Source organism: Delphinapterus leucas, chromosome 1 (assembly GCF_059928025.1).
Source record: "Delphinapterus leucas isolate spDelLeu-1000000601 "Yukka" chromosome 1, BTC_Dleu_Yukka2, whole genome shotgun sequence".
In the NCBI taxonomy this organism is placed as follows: Eukaryota; Metazoa; Chordata; class Mammalia; order Artiodactyla; family Monodontidae; genus Delphinapterus; species Delphinapterus leucas.
In genome coordinates, this window is record NC_143129.1 from 48530630 (window position 1) to 48546017 (window position 15388).

Below are 15388 nucleotides of genomic sequence, written 5' to 3' on the forward strand. Positions count from 1 at the left end.
ATCGCATGCAAGTGTATAGGACTTACGTGCTCAGCCCTGTTCTATGAGCTTTGCGTGTCTTAAATCCTCTATGAGACTTATAACCTAATTGACTTTTCTAAGATGACAGTGCGTGGTCAAACCGATTAGAACCACCGCAAATTCTAGCCGTGTGTTCTGGCCACAGCATGGCATCGCCCCCAACAAGTCTAAGTCCCTTGACTGCAAGGTTATCTCCTTCCTTCTCCGCCTCGCTGCCTGTATGCAGAGACTGAGTGAGCAAGCCTGACCAGTGCATTTCCTTTTCCGTCTACGTAAGTAACTCCACCAGAGGGGCAGAGGCAGAGTAGGTTCACAATGAATACTTGAGAGACTCTCTGGGAGGTTTGAAGTCTCACAGGGTTTAAACACCTTTAACCTTGGGGAAGCACCCTTTAACCCTCAGCACGTCAAACTTTGCTATTGCGGTTTCTCTTCGGTGTCCCCTGAGGACTCCTTCTAGGGTCCTTGACAAGGACAGAGGAGCTGAACTTAAGGTTGAGAAGCATCTTGGGTCCCCCCGCCCCGCCTTCAATTAACCAAGCGCGGGTCACGCTACGGGCTTCTCCGGGAGGCGTTGGATACCTGACCCCCGGGCGACCCCATCCCGCCCACCGGAAAGCCGGCAGCGTCCAGCGCTCTCCGTGGAGACGCCGCGGAGGCGCAGACGCCTCCCGCCCTCCTTCCAGGAGCCGCCTGGGATGCAGATCCTGGCAGCTGCCACACCGGAAGCGGCCCCGGGCGCGTGCGGGGCGGCAGCCGAGGGTCCCGCACGCGGGGCGGGGCCGCCGGGCAGGTCCCCCGCCTCCCGGGGGCGCGCGAGGGCCGGGCGGTGCCGCCGTCCCTTCCGGGGAGCGGTGGCTGCCGCCGCGTCCGCCGGGCAGCTTCCCACCCCGCCCCCCCGCGGCTCTGGGTGACGCTTCTCCAATAACAGCTCGCGGGGAGCCGTAGCTGGGGGCTCCGCCGGCGCCGGGGACCCTCCGCGCCAGCCCTGCCGCCGGCATGAGGGCCGAGGGCGACGGCGGTCTGGAGCGCTTCTGCAGCCCCGGCAAGGGCCGGGGGCTGCGGGCCCTGCAGCCCTTCCAGGTGGGGGACTTGCTCTTCTCCTGCCCGGCCTACGCCTACGTGCTCACGATCAACGAACGGGGCAACCACTGCGAGTTTTGCTTCGCCAGGTAGGGCGGTGCGGGCCGGCGGCGGCGGCTGCGGGCGGGAGCCTGGGGCGCCGCACGGACGGGCTGGCGGACCGCGGCGGGAGGAAGTGCGTGCGGACCGCGGGGTCCTAGCGCCGGCGGCTCGCGGGGGAGGGGGCGGGCTGCGCCCTTGAACCCCGGACCGGCTGTGCCACGTGCGTTAGGAAAGACCAGCCAAGTTCTCGCCACACGTCCTGCACGGCATGTTTTCCGAGTCGCTCCCGCGGGATGTGCAAACTGGCGAGGTGCAGGGTCCTGCCTTCACATGTGGGCTTGGAGCCAGGCTTCCTCCCAGCGCTGGCACGCACTGCCCACTCGGTGCGTTGCCAGCGGGGCCCCAGGTTCGCGCAGCCACAGCCTGTCACCTTTAACTTGTGCTTCCTGCGATGTGTTCTGTGCCCCACAGTCTCTTCTGCCGCAGACTTGCCGTGTTTCCTCCAAGGAACTTAATGACACTTAATATTTCATGTAAAGTACATGGCCCCTCTTCTTTCTTGTCACCCTCTGCACTTGGTATTCGGAGAGAAGCCAGAGGAGTACTGACCACACACCCGTGGTTCAGAGGGGCTGCACTGGTGGGACGTATCTAGCCCTGGTTTGGGACTGGGAAAACATGGCTGCTGGGGGGATGAGGCAGAACGTATGGCTGGAATGGGTATTTAATTGTAGCATGTCATGTATGTGTGTATATGTGTATATCTTCACATACACCAACACATAATTATATCTTCAAGCCTTATGATAGTTTCAGACCTGAAAGTCGTGTTAGAAATCATGAATGCAACACTCTTTCCATTTTACAGGGGAGAAAACTAATGCCGAGAGAGGAAGTGTCACTGTGTATGTCTAGTCACACCCATAGTTAAGAAAATGAAGTCTGGTGTCTTCAGTTCTGCCCATTTCCTACCTAGTTAAGTGCTCAATAAAATTACTGAGGCAGGAAGCATGGCATTGGAGTTAAGTTTGTACAGGGCCTTCTAGGACCCTGCTTTACTTTCTTTGAACCTCAGTTTCTTCATCTTTGAAGTGGAGATTCCTGGGCTAGATTAAGCCCACCTGAGGTCCTGCGGGTACCTTTGGAATACAGGTCTCAAGTCCAACACACGCTGAAGTACTCAATCTCCGAGACGTGTTCCTCTCATTCCACGGTAAGACAGAGCAAAAGAAGGGACAAAAGCTAAATACTATAGTAGTCTTGTCCAGACTCCCTGCCAGAGCTGTCTTCCGCTTGGGGGGACCTGGAAAGGAACTAGACACAGAATCATGCCGTGGGCAGCTTAAGGGCTGTATGTGATGTGGCTCTTTGAATTGGTGAGCCAAGAGCTAAAGGGTCATGGCACCACTTTGCGACGTTTGAGTGAAGTGAGCATTGGGTTTTCCCAAAGTTAAAAAGGCTGCTGTGTCTGGTCCCTTGATCTTCTGAGCCTTGCTGTGGCTCAGAGTCTGAAGCAGTGTGGGTGTCTGGAGTGGCAGGAGCAAAGCAAGGTCACCCAGCACAGAAGGGGCCTCCCTCCATCAGGGATCCTGGTGATTCCTGGGGTCCAGCGTGGGAGAGAAGACTGCGGTACCAGACGCATAGTAGGTGCTCAGATGGTAGTTGCCTGACCACTCCTCCAGTGAATTAAAGATCAAATCCAGCTGGGTTCTCAGTGGAGAAGCAGAGCTGAGAGATTCTTCTCTTTTGCTGTGAGCCTCCACACTCTATCTACTACACTCACCCCCGACCTTAGAACAGGAAGGTACAGTCAAGGTGCAACTTGGCAAATCACCTTGCCATATGGGACAGTGTTTGCCTTTGTTTTCCGTTTTTCTGAATGACATTCATCAGTGTCACTGTTGCCTTAGATCCCTCACCAGGGCTACCCCCTCCCTGCATTGGGGTGGGACTGCTGCACCTCCCCCAGCTTTTCTCTGGCTTAGGTGAACTTCTGTCAATATCCACAGCTCCTTTCCTCTTTCCCCAAGGACTCATTTGAAATCAACTAAAATAACACACAAGAAATGATGACATCATGATACCTGTGAAATTAGAGATATATTTGTACTCCACTCTGGTTTCCATTAAATGCGATTAGTTTGGAATTAGTGGCTAGATCATTCTCATAGATTTAACACCATTTCCTCTGTCAACTGTCTGTATAGACCGAGGACAAATTGTTCTGTCCAACTGTACTAGAGGAAAGCATATATGTCCCCACGATTCCGCCAGGGGGTAGGAGCAGAATTCTCAAATACTGAAGCATACAGGGCAAAATCCACGACTTCCCCTCCCCTCCCATAAAAAGAAAACTACACCTTATCGTTTCTTGTACCAGAAGTTGAAGGTAAATAACGTTGCTTAAGACAAATGAGCCACTACAGATCTTCCCTATCATATTAATTGTATCAGGGTTTGACTTATTTTGAAGGAAAATAAGTGATTTTTTTCAGGAATAACTATGTTCTATAAGTTGAAAAATAATGGGAATTCTCTTAAGTCACAGTGGAGTGGGATTCTTACTGTCAGGGCAGTGCAGACAAAAGTTTGTATTTGTGTCACATTTACTCAGGGTGACACTTGGGAAGATGTGTATCTTGCCTCAGCTGCTAGAAGGCAGCCCCTAAAAATATAAATGTCTTCCAGTTGGGAGCTGTCCTCATCAGACCTCTCAGATGCGTTTTATGTACACACACACACACACACACACACACACACACACACACACACACACACACACACACACACACACACACACACACACACACACGTTGGCCTGGCCAGCATTTTGTGGCACATTTTTTACATTATATTTCACTTGGTATTTGACATCTCTTAACACTTGCTAGTATTTGTCTCAGAAAGGAAAAAATCTGTAACCCTGGGTTCCATCTGAATATTCATTGTGTGTGCAGTTCCTCAGGAGGGCGGATGTACCCCTCTTGATCTTTCATTCTCTTGACTCATGGGTCATTTAAAGGCAGGAATATTGTCTTTTTTGTCTGTTTGTTCAGCGTATCGGGGCAAAGTAGGAAAGCCCACTTCACCTCCTTGGACTAGAGCTGTTGGAACCTGGTTTCAGGAAATTTGTATTCTGTCTGGCTCAGTCAGAGTGGTTGACTTAAATATTAAAGTGTTTGCACGATCAAAATACTGTGATTGAGATGGCCTATTTCGGCAGTTATACAGGTGTAATGTCCCCCCGATTTTTTTTCTGTAGCAGCATTCATCTCTTCCCCACTGTTTTACCAAACTGAAGTCATCTTTAGTTGATCTTAATCAGTATTAAGAGATGTGAACCCTTGATTCTGTTCTTAAGGTTCTCTGAAAGAGCCCTGGGCCTGAAGCTTCTCTCAGAAGGGGGTGTCATCCCCAGGGCTGCTGTGATTCTGCTTATTCCGAGAACATTCTCTGAGACTTGGAGAGTCTCTGAGGAGAGAAATGGCTTCAGATTGTTCTCAAATTATCTTGTTCTCTGAATGAAAAATTGGACACATATGCTCCAATAAAGGATTCCCTCCATCTTTTTACATGTATTTTTAAGAAATGGGTAGGAAGATTAAAATACACAGACAACAGATTTCCTCTAAAAAAGTTACATGAAAGAGTATAAAGTTAAGCCATCTGTATAGTAGATAATGAGGTATTGGGTTGCCATTTTCAACATTTCAGTATTTCAAGTTTTTTGTTTATTTAGAGACTACAAAGGAGGGACTTCGGTGCCAGATTGACTGGGTTTGAATTCTGGCTTCATCCCTTCCCGATGGTTTGTCTTGAGGCAAATTATTTAACCTGTCTGAACTCCCGGGTTCCTGTATCTGTAAACTGTGCACATTAACACCCACCTACTGAGCTGGCCCTGAGACAATGAAGTCAAGTGCGTAGCACGGCCCGGACACTTCGGGAGCTGTCAGAACTGGCCCCGTGTCTTGCTTGTAGGGACGTGTTTGATAAGCTCTCTTGGCTAAATGTTAAATAGTGTGATAACATAGTCTCACTTCAGGGACATTTTTTTATGGTGGTGGCATTGGGGTGGGGAAAACTGGGAAGGAGATACTGTATCTTGTTGGCCAATGGAGTCATCATTCAGATGGCATGTTGACCCAGAGTTAAAAGTGGCAGTTCTCAACCTTGGGTCCCCCAGCATAATAATGGGCATCTGGAATCAATTTTCAGTATTTTTCAAAACCTGACAGAACTGATATGATTAGCCTACACAGATAAAGCTTTTTGAAAAAAATGAGGCTCGTGTATCTCCAAAGTGCTTAGATACTTTAATACTCTTTTACCGTGGGATTAAACAAATATTTGAAAAGAGAAATGGAGGAAACAAGAATTTTCCACCTAGCAAGGATACCATGGCTCCTCTCTGCTCTTTGCTTCCAGCATGATTCTTTCAGCTGTGGCAAGGAGCCGTCCTGCAGGACTTCAGATGTGCCGAGTGCCAGAACACGCACATTTTTCATACGCGGGAGCATAGTTTCTGTTATAGCTTATCAGGGCTCAGTGACCAAGCTGCACATTTGGAAACGATTTGAGATGAAAGAGACAGAACGGCAGCAGGATATCCTGAAGTGAAATTCAAACCCTGGTGAGTTAAAACCACCATCTAACACCTTTCCCTCCCAAAAGCAATTGCACAAAATCCTCTCACAAAAATGTGAAGATCCCATATAAAATGACGTTCCTTTAAATCGTGTTGCGCTTTGCAGCTCACAAAGCATTCCAGATACATTCTTATTTTGATCCTCCCAAGGATGGCCTGTGTAGAGAAGACCTTATCCCATTTTATGTAGGAAGTAACTGAGGGCTGGAAAGGTTGTTTCCTTGAATTTCACATTTTTGGGGTCAGATATTGATTGAGCTCGTCCTAGGGCCAGCCTCTGTGTCCTTTGTGGAGGGAACCATGTCTTCCTATTCTGAGTGTTGTTTTCCTTCCCTGCCCCTTTTGACCTGAATCTACTGTGTGGTTCACACCTGGACACCAGGACTTAATTCACTTCTGATTTCTCAAGTGAATGCAATTTTTATCACCTCTCTTCTTTTGCTTCCCCTTCCCCCAAGAGATAATTCAACAGATTAACGCATTGTTTCTAACAGTTCAACAAATAAATTGATTCAGCTGTCTTGTATCTTGTGCTGCTTTGGGTTCAGAGGTTTTTTATTCCAATGCTTTGGAATTTGCATAAGAGCTACATATATTCTTCTGTATTATCCACTATTACCTGATAAAATGTAAAAAGAAATACAAGGCTTTGGTCCTTTTGTGGGTTTGGGACATTTTTCAATATGCTCGAGTTATTTAAGACGAGTTTACCATCTTAGTGTTTATAGCTACGTATAAAGAGTTTGTTTCTGTGCCCTCTGGTAGGGCAGCGTGAGAGTATAAACCCCCTGTCCTTTTTTTTTCCTTAAACATACCCAGTCTTCAGAACTCTACTCTGTGCAAGGTTAAATGGGCATGGTTTGGAAACAGAATTCATGGTGCAGCTGTGCTAAGAGGCCCCAGGATGGTATTCCTGTAGGACAAGCGTATGGCACACTCTCTGTCAGAAGATTCTTTTAAAGATCCTCAGAAATGTCTTAAATTTCTTTGGGAAGATCCAGGGCTCAGGGCTGTAGTTTGGCAGCAACTGGTCTTCAGGAGAACTCAGAACGGGTGAGAACCTGGGACAGTGACGTTGTCTGTTATAGAATTTGAAATAGCAAAATGCAAAGAAAGTTTCTACTTGATTTTGGTGTTTGAGACGTACCTCTTTTGCCTGAGGTTTATTATCCCCTTTCTTTTTCTTGTCAATATAAAGAAAATATGAAATAATTACAATTTTAAGCCACTTTATTTCTGCTTCCCAAGGAGGCAATCAATAATTACAAATATCCCTTATGTAATTGGAGTCATCAGTAATAACTGAGGTCACTCCCACCCATACACACACCTTGTTTTCTGAACATCAGATGTGGAGTAATCACGTTTCTGAGTTCAAGGCATGCTTTCATCTGATCTGCGTAAGGACAATTTGACTGAAATGAATTTCTCCTTTTATTGATTCTGCATTCCCATTTCCTGTTCTCTCACAGACAGCCCCTCTCTGGGTTTGCCTATTTGTCTTTGTACCTGTGAGTATATATGTCCTGATCACCTCCAGGGAACTAGACAGACATGGAACAGGCCACCCTGATTGTACTTGACCAGATGCAGACTTTGCACCGTCCTTTGGTCAGCCTGGCGGCTAGGTGGTTTCTGGAGCAGTCCTCTTGCCCTGGAGAGGGGCCAGCTCTGGCACTAGAGGTCTCTCAGTCCCCTCTCAAGGGATTCGCAATATAAGCCTCTGTACACCACCATCACTCTCCCACTCACATCCCCAACGCTTGCATCTCTGGATTTCTAGCAAATCTGTGGTAGTTTAGGGGTGCAGCCCTCCAGCGGGGAATTGACTGAAGTAACTGCCTTTTCAGGGGCTGAACCCATGACCTTGGCCTCATTAGCACAGGCGCTCTAACCAGCCACAAAGCCACACACCTCACTTTGTGTAACTTCTGCTGACTCTGTTCCTACCACCCTCGGAGGCCTCCTTTTCAATTGCAAAGGCGTTCACACCAACACAATAGAACAGAAGGAAACCAGATCTCTTCTAGACTTCTCTGAAGGCCAGAAATATGCAATTTAGCAGGAAAATAATACCAAAACGTCTTGAGGGTTCAGGAAACAACTTATCTTTCTAGTCCATGCACTTGCTGAGAATCCAGCTGCGTGTCTCAGATTTTTCTTCAATCAAAAATTTAAAAATACTGTGGAACTCCCCGTGCCAATTTATTAATATAAAAATCTAGGGACAAAGTGGAAGGTTTCAGATGACTGAGTGGAAATATGGCATGTACGTTATTAACACGGATTGGGTTTGCTTTTTAAAGAAGGAGAATCCATAAGTGCTTATCTTTGGCAAGTTTATAGTCCCTAGAAACCAAAATAAACGCTCGCCTGTGATAGCTGAGCCACCGGCGTGTATCAGCAAGTGCACTATGACGAACAAGGCGTCTCAGAGCCCCGGGAATCAGCAGTCACCGTGGGGGAGAGGAAAAATAAGGGCGACTCGCTTACCAAGAAGCGAATTTCACACTGAGGCCTGAAGACATAGGCGTGTCCTGGGGGGAGAGGTGGAAAGAAACCGGCTGACCAGCAAGATGCAGTTTTTCATCTGAGTCAAGTAAAATCTCAAGGATTTTATATCCAGGCACTTGCAAGGAGTTATGTTGCCATCTGTGGCAAAATGAAAAGATCTTGGACGGGAGGAGCTTTTTCTCTTCAGTCTGTGAGGACCAGGAAAGGCTCTTCAAGGGATATGGGCCCTGGGCTCGCATCTTGTTGATTTTCCTTACCACAGCAATGTTTGTACAGGAAACACCCTTGTGCAATCGGAAAAATCTCTTATGTGTCAGTTGCACAAATCTGCAGCAGAGTGATGATTGCTGTTCACGGTGATAGCTTCACGTGTTCTTAAAACCTCAACAGTAAGAGACATTTAATTATGAGCAGATGGTAAACTCCCTGAGAGCAGGGATCCTTTTTTTAATGTATTCAGCAAATATTTATATTTATGGAACCCTCGCTGAGTTCTGAATCCCTAGGAAACAACTGTGCAGAAAAGGGACACCCTCCCTCCACAGAGCTTATATTCCAGTAGGTTGTATTCATCTTTATAAACCCGTTGTCGACTGAAGAAAAGCACAACACGAGAGTTGTGAGTTAAGTTTTATTTGGGGCAAAATGAGGACTGTAGCCCGGGACACAGCCTCTCAGAGAGCTCTGAGGGACTGCTCTTAGCAGGTGGGGTGTGACGAGGTCAGTGTATATGCGATTTTGGTGAAGGGGCGTACATGGAGTCAAGCACACATTTTGGCAGAAGGTTCCTGCCAGTCTCAGGAAGGTTGCTGCTAGTCACGACGAGCAGATGTCTCTGTTAATCATTTCAGTGCTTTTCTGGATATGAGAAGGTGTCAGAAATTGGGCTCATAAAATCTTCTGAAAATTTCTAACTATCTGAAGGCCTGTTCTGCCAGTTCTTTCCAGAGCACAGAGCGCCTCGTTCCTGATCTCCACCCCGAACTCCTTTCGGGGGTGTCGAAGGTCACCGACCGCAGTGGCTAGTGACCTCATCCTTGTAGAGGCAGATGGCAAGTGACAGTTTTTAGTTGACACTGTAGTGCATTGAACTTTGTCATTTTAGCAGATTTTTTTGTTAAAGGCATAAGGTTTTGGGTTGAGTGTTTTCCTTTTATGGAACCCTGATAAAGTATGTCATAAAGAAAGCTCTTAACAAAGAAGTTTAATCACACACGCTGGTTCATGACTTATGCAAACTAAGGGAGGGCTTTGATCAGATAATAGTTTGGTCTAATAAAATTGTGGCATCCCTGCATTGTGTTAAAACAGCAGCACTTCGGGTAGACATTTTTTAGAAGTTGATGAAATTTAGTCTACTCGTACACCTGAATAAATATTTCTAAATACTACTTAAAAAAAAAAAAACCTTTAGGGTTTTTTCACCTTAAAAACTTTCAGGCTCCCAAAGTAGTAGAGATTTAGAAACAGTCTACCTATTTCACTCAATATTTAATTGATTTCGGCACATGTTCAGGCCTTTCAAGGCACCTAACTGCTAAATATTTTCTAGGCACGGAGGGGGAAAGCAGCCCACTGCCACCTTCTCTTTCTGTGCATCTTCAGAGAGTGGCCCTGGTAGAATTCCACTGTAGGGTCAGTGCTGCCTGCTGGCACGCTCCGAGGGCTGGGCATCTGGGGTGATGTTTGGGTCCACCTTGCTCTGCAGTGTTAGTTTCATTTCAGCAGCTCCAAACTGCTTATAGTGGTACACACACACACACACACACACACACACACACTCGCGTGTCCTTGCACCCATAGCACCTTGTGCATACTTCCTTCATACACTCGCTCCTTGACTTAGGAACCAGGTCTTACTCAACTTTGTAGCCTAGCACTTAGCCTGAGGCCTGGCACCCCATAACCTCAGTAAATATTTATTAAATGAATAGTCTCATTTCTGCAACTTATTTTACTAGCGGTTCTTTGGACAGGCCTCGTCACCTATCTATATATGTACATCACGTACCAATATATATACAGCTCTGCTTGTTCTTGGAAATTAATCCTTATAAATAACCACAGAACCCTTCATTGATCCCTATTTTCTTCAGGACAAAATCTTGACTGCTCAAGTCCTCCGTATTCAGTGCTCTTCCCACCCTGTCTAGCGTTATCCCTCGCTACTTTTTCATTTAAACCCTAAACAAAATCTGAGTGGTCTTTCCAGTACCTCACAAAGGTGCTGTGTCACTCCTCATTCTTCCCAATGTCCACTTGAACCAGGAATGCTCCTCTGTGCATTATTCCCCTACTTACCCTCTGACTTCTTCCCTGGTAGGGCTTCTACTCTAAGTCTGTTCATCCTGAACAGAGACCCAGCTCAAATTGCATCTCTTTTTTTTTTTTCTTTTTCGGGCCACACCACGAGGCTTGCAGGATCTTAGTTCCCTGACCAGGGATTGAACCTGGGCCACAGCAGTGAAAACGCCAAGTCGTAACCACTGGACCGCAGGGAACTCCCCACATTGCAGCATCTCTTTTTATGAAGCTTCCTCTTCAGTACTTCAGCCCACAATCTCTTCATTTTATTTAGTTAGTACTTTATGTTTATTTTACTCTTTATTTGTATCTGTTCAAACGATATATAAGTTGGAGTTATCAAGGTCCAGTCCAAAATCGGGGTAATTCACCTAAGTAGATTGACAGTTCGATTTTTTATTGTTTGACTGTAGGAAAATGAAACGAAGAGGATGAGAGTGTCATCTCTTAAAATTCTTCTGTAACCAATTAAGGTGCACTTTCTTGCAAGATTTAGAGCAGGTCGCATGTTTCTGGGGCCAGGAGTCAATACTCACGTTTGGCGGCAGAGGGCCTGACCATATTCTGGAACTCAGGCTTATCATTAGGTTATAAAGGTATTTTTACATGGTCTGTTTCTACTCTGTGGCCAGAATGTTGAAGTGAGGGGTGTTGTTAGGAACATTTTAAGCTTTTAAATAGTTACATTTGTATGACTTTGATTTTGTCCTTTTCCTTGATATTTAATCACCTAGGTGTTGTAGAACTTAGGGCAACGGCAGTCATAGGAGGATCTAGTATTGTGCTCGTTACAAAGTACTGTTGATAACATCTGTCATTTATTGTCCCATTGGAAGAAATGGTGGCTGTTGCTTACTGTCAGTTCCTATATGAGAGGACTCATTGGTTGTTTCTTTCCTTTTATTTTCTTCTTTAAATTGCATATTTATTTTTTCAGCTTTAAAAAACACTGTGGCAAAATATACATAAAACTTAAGCATTTTTAATGCTTTACAATCGGTGGTATTAAGTAAATTTGTGTAACCATCACCACTCTTCATGTCCAGAATGTTTTCATCACCCCAGACAGAAATTTTCTATCCTCTAAACATAACTTCCCATCACCCCAACCCGAGGGGCCGCTCTGAGAAGGGTCGCTCTGGAGGGAAGCCCCTCCTCAGGGCCCTGCCTTTCCCCAGGACCCGGTGCCCCACTCGGCTGGCACCTGCCAGACACAACACCAAAACGCAGCCCCCAGCGGCAGCCTCCTCCCTAGCATTTTCTCAGACTTAAAGCCGAGAACAAGTTAAGCAATTATGTGCTTCTTTAACCTCCTCTCCCAATACTGCACCTTGAGAATGAAAAAGTGAGGTGGACAGTTACATGTGATGTAGCATCCTTGATGGGATCCTGACACAGAAGAAACACATGGGGGAAAAACTAAGAAACTCTGAACAAACTACTCTAGTTAATAATGTATCAATATCACTTCATCAATTGTAGCAAATGTACAGCTAATGTAAGATGTTAACAATAAAGGAAATTGTGTGTTTGCCTGGGTGTGTGTGAATGTGGGGGGCTGTAATGAGGGCACTCCATACTCTTAACTTTTCAGTAAATCTAAAACCGATTGATTGCTTGCCACGTTGCAGGGCGCGCGGGATCTTCGTTCTCGACCAGGGATCGAACCCGTGCCCCCTGCAGTGGAAGCTCAGAGTCTTAATCACTGGACTGCCGGGGAAGTCCCTAAAACTGTGTTTTTGTTTTTGTTTTTTTTTCTTAATATAGTCTGTTAACAAAGAAAGTGAGGCAGGTCTGTTGTGATGATCTCGTGTGTCAGAGAGCCCCTCCTTTTGAGGGCCAGACATCCTAACGGGCGGTGGGTGGCTTAGGTTCTGGGGAAAAGGATCCCTACGTGGCCATGCCTAGACTGCCCAGGGGCAGGCCCTGCCCTGTACGGTGAAACCCACAACTCTGAGCCCGTGGTTCCAGCATCATAACCTGTTAAGGTTTTCCAGACACTGGGGCTGATGATGGAAACAGAGGGGACACGAGTGATGGGTGGGTCTCATGGACGAGGGCCGAGTCCCTTCTGGAGGCGTGGCACAGGCCCCCTTGGGGTACAGGAGCCACCTGCTGGAAGGCCTGCGGGTTGAGCAGGTTGACACCTGGGTCCAACCCTGGCTCCTTCACTCCAGGCTGTGCGGCCTCAGCAAAGTCTCCCTGTCTACGACACTGACCCCAGACGGCTGCTGGAAAGATCTAGGAAGACAGCAAAAGTCAAGTGGTTCGCACCCAGAGGGTGCAGGCCCACCGCACACCCACTCTCTACGGGTGGTGCCTGAAGTCAACCGAGGAGAGGGGCGCTGCTCTGCTCTGCTCGGCACGTGATCCATGGCCAGCTTTCTGGGCAGATGAATGGGGTGCCCGCTTCCCCGGGCCGCTGCGTCCCGCCGGGCCTTCGCCCCGCTTCTTACTTTGCAGGGCATTCCATGCACCCTGCTTCACCTAGGCCCGAGGCAACCCTGTTCCCCTGGCAACACTGTACCCATGTCACAGGTGAGGAAACTGAGGGCCAGATCACGTTTTAGGCGGGCTCTTAATTCAGCAAGTGTTCGAACTCGACTTGCCCACGGCCGTGTGCGGAGGCCGAGACGGGCCGGCAGCCCGCAAGCTTCTGAGTTTAGGTCTCTCCGGCCCTTCGCAGCTGTTCAAAGATGCCACCGTCACCTCGGTCAAGTGCCCGGGAGTTGGCTCGGTCACGTGCCCTATGGCCCCTGTTTCTTTCCTTTTGACTTCTCAATCGGCAGGCATCAGAGAAGTCAAAGACAAATTGCAAGGAAGTGTCATTCTCATCTCCAACAAAATTTGATACAGAGTTTCAGAGGAGAATGTTAAATTTAAAAGCGCATACATCTCTTCTTCTGGCAGGGTTCAACTGTTAGGGATTTTACAGGGCCTGCAAGATGAGGCTTGGTTGTAGGTGTTGTCCAGTGGCTGAAAAGAGTAATATAATGTTCACTGTTCAGTAGGGTCAGTAGTTCTCTGCTCTATCCATAAGCCTCATGAATTTTTTTCTTTCTAAGGCAAAGGCAAATTTCACCTCAACTAGAGCCTGCATTAAAACAAATCCTAAATTAGCATCCTCACCGTTTTTCATTGCTGAGCCTGACTTTTCATGAATCAGTGATGTGGAGACTCATGTCTACAGTATTTCTTTAGCTTTACTGAGGAATAATTGACAGATATGATTGTCTATATTTAAAGTGTACAATGTGATGATCTGATATACATAGAGGTTGTAGAGTGATTACTAAGATCAAGATAATCAACACATCCATCACCTCACCTAGGTAACTTCCTTTTGTGTGGCAAGAATGCTTAAGCTCAACTCTTAGCAACTTTCAAGCATACAATACTGTGTTATTAACTGTAGTGACTGAGCCATACAGTAGATCCTTATTCTTCCTACAACCGAAACTATACCCTTTGACCTGCGTCACCCCATTTCCCCCAGGGTCATCGTTTTATAACAAGGTCAGCCATTCAGTGCTGACCACCAAGCCCAGCTTTATCCTTGTAAATCACAGCTCCTATTCCAATATTGGGGAAAACCTATTAGTTGCTGCCTTACTGCTCTAAATATTTCCCGCCTCCCCGGAGGCCCTGGGCTCTAACTTTTAACAAGCCTCAGAACAAAGCCTGATGCCCAGGGGAAGGTTCAGCCCTGCTCTGGGAAGACGTTCCCACAGCAAGTGGTCCCATTTTCACTGTTACATTGTGGATTAAAGTGCTATGTGGAGCATCTTTCACTGTTACACAAAAACCAGTACCCTGAATATTATCCTTGTCCCCTGACCAGGGTTATAATAGGGTTCTGCCACAATTTCTCCAATTTTTATTTCTCTCAAATAGAAATTTGCTAGTGTAACCACCCTCTCTGGGTGGGAGGCTAACTTTGTTTCTGATTGTCTTATTTCAACCCGTGGAGAAGTTACATTGCGCCACTGGGGCTTTTTTCCTTTTCTCTTTTTCATTTGGCTGGGACTGCCTCTGTTCAACAGAGCCTACTTGTCATTTCTTCTGTCACCGTTAGTTAAAAGTAATTGTTATTGCAAACCCACTCCATGCCAGTATCATTCTCTTTCATGGGCAAAACCCACGAAGCATTCATTTCAGTAGCAGAAAGGAGGGAGCTTGCAGGATCAAATCCTTTTGATCTCCACCAACAGCGCCTGTGGCAACGCATTTAACTAGCAGGAGTTGTTAATTACAACCCTAACTTGTTGATCTTTGTGGCTTCCGAATTTTTAAAGCAAGAAAATTAAACACGGCGTGTGTCTCCTCCAGTAGAAAATGACAGGAGCGTGTCTTCTAAGTTCTGTCCCAGTTGCTAATAATCAGATACTTGCATTTTCCTGTAACATTTCTTTCCTCCCTTTGTGGATAGAACCATTTCTTAAGTTCAAAGAGCCCTTCCATTCACAGCAGGGTAGATGTTTGCCTGTAAAACAAAGGCTTTAGAAGCATAAATCCTCTAACTATGAGTCTGAGTGACATTGTCCTGAAGATATTTCAGGAGTTGACATCACTTAAAAAAACACACACACACACAAAAGAATGAAGGCTAATTAAAAGTCTAGTAGTCCTAGGCTTCACGGGTTATTTTCTCATTTAATTTGCCTAACCTATGAGGTAGAAACTGTATCTTTACAGTGGAGGAAACAGGTTCAGAAAGGATTACTAATTTGCCCAAGATTGCACAGCACCTCCGGCACCAGAAAGAAGAAAGGACTT

The 15388-nt window shown here is 46.6% G+C and overlaps 1 protein-coding gene across 4 annotated transcripts in view; it reads left to right on the top strand.

Annotated features, from left to right (window-relative positions):
* The first annotated feature begins 724 nt into the window (after positions 1-724).
* The window catches only part of SMYD2 (SET and MYND domain containing 2), a 74601-nt gene continuing 59937 nt past the window's right edge, over positions 725-15388 (top strand). For 2 of the 4 annotated variants that reach the window (XM_022593392.3, XM_089909699.1), the window contains exon 1: positions 737-1193. In XM_022593392.3, the coding sequence (XP_022449100.1) occupies positions 1021-1193 (173 nt within the window). In that variant the 5' untranslated portion in view covers positions 737-1020. Of the gene's footprint in view, positions 1194-15388 lie in introns of all 4 variants that reach the window. The other 2 variants (XM_022593394.3, XM_022593393.3) reach the window with 2 other exon arrangements.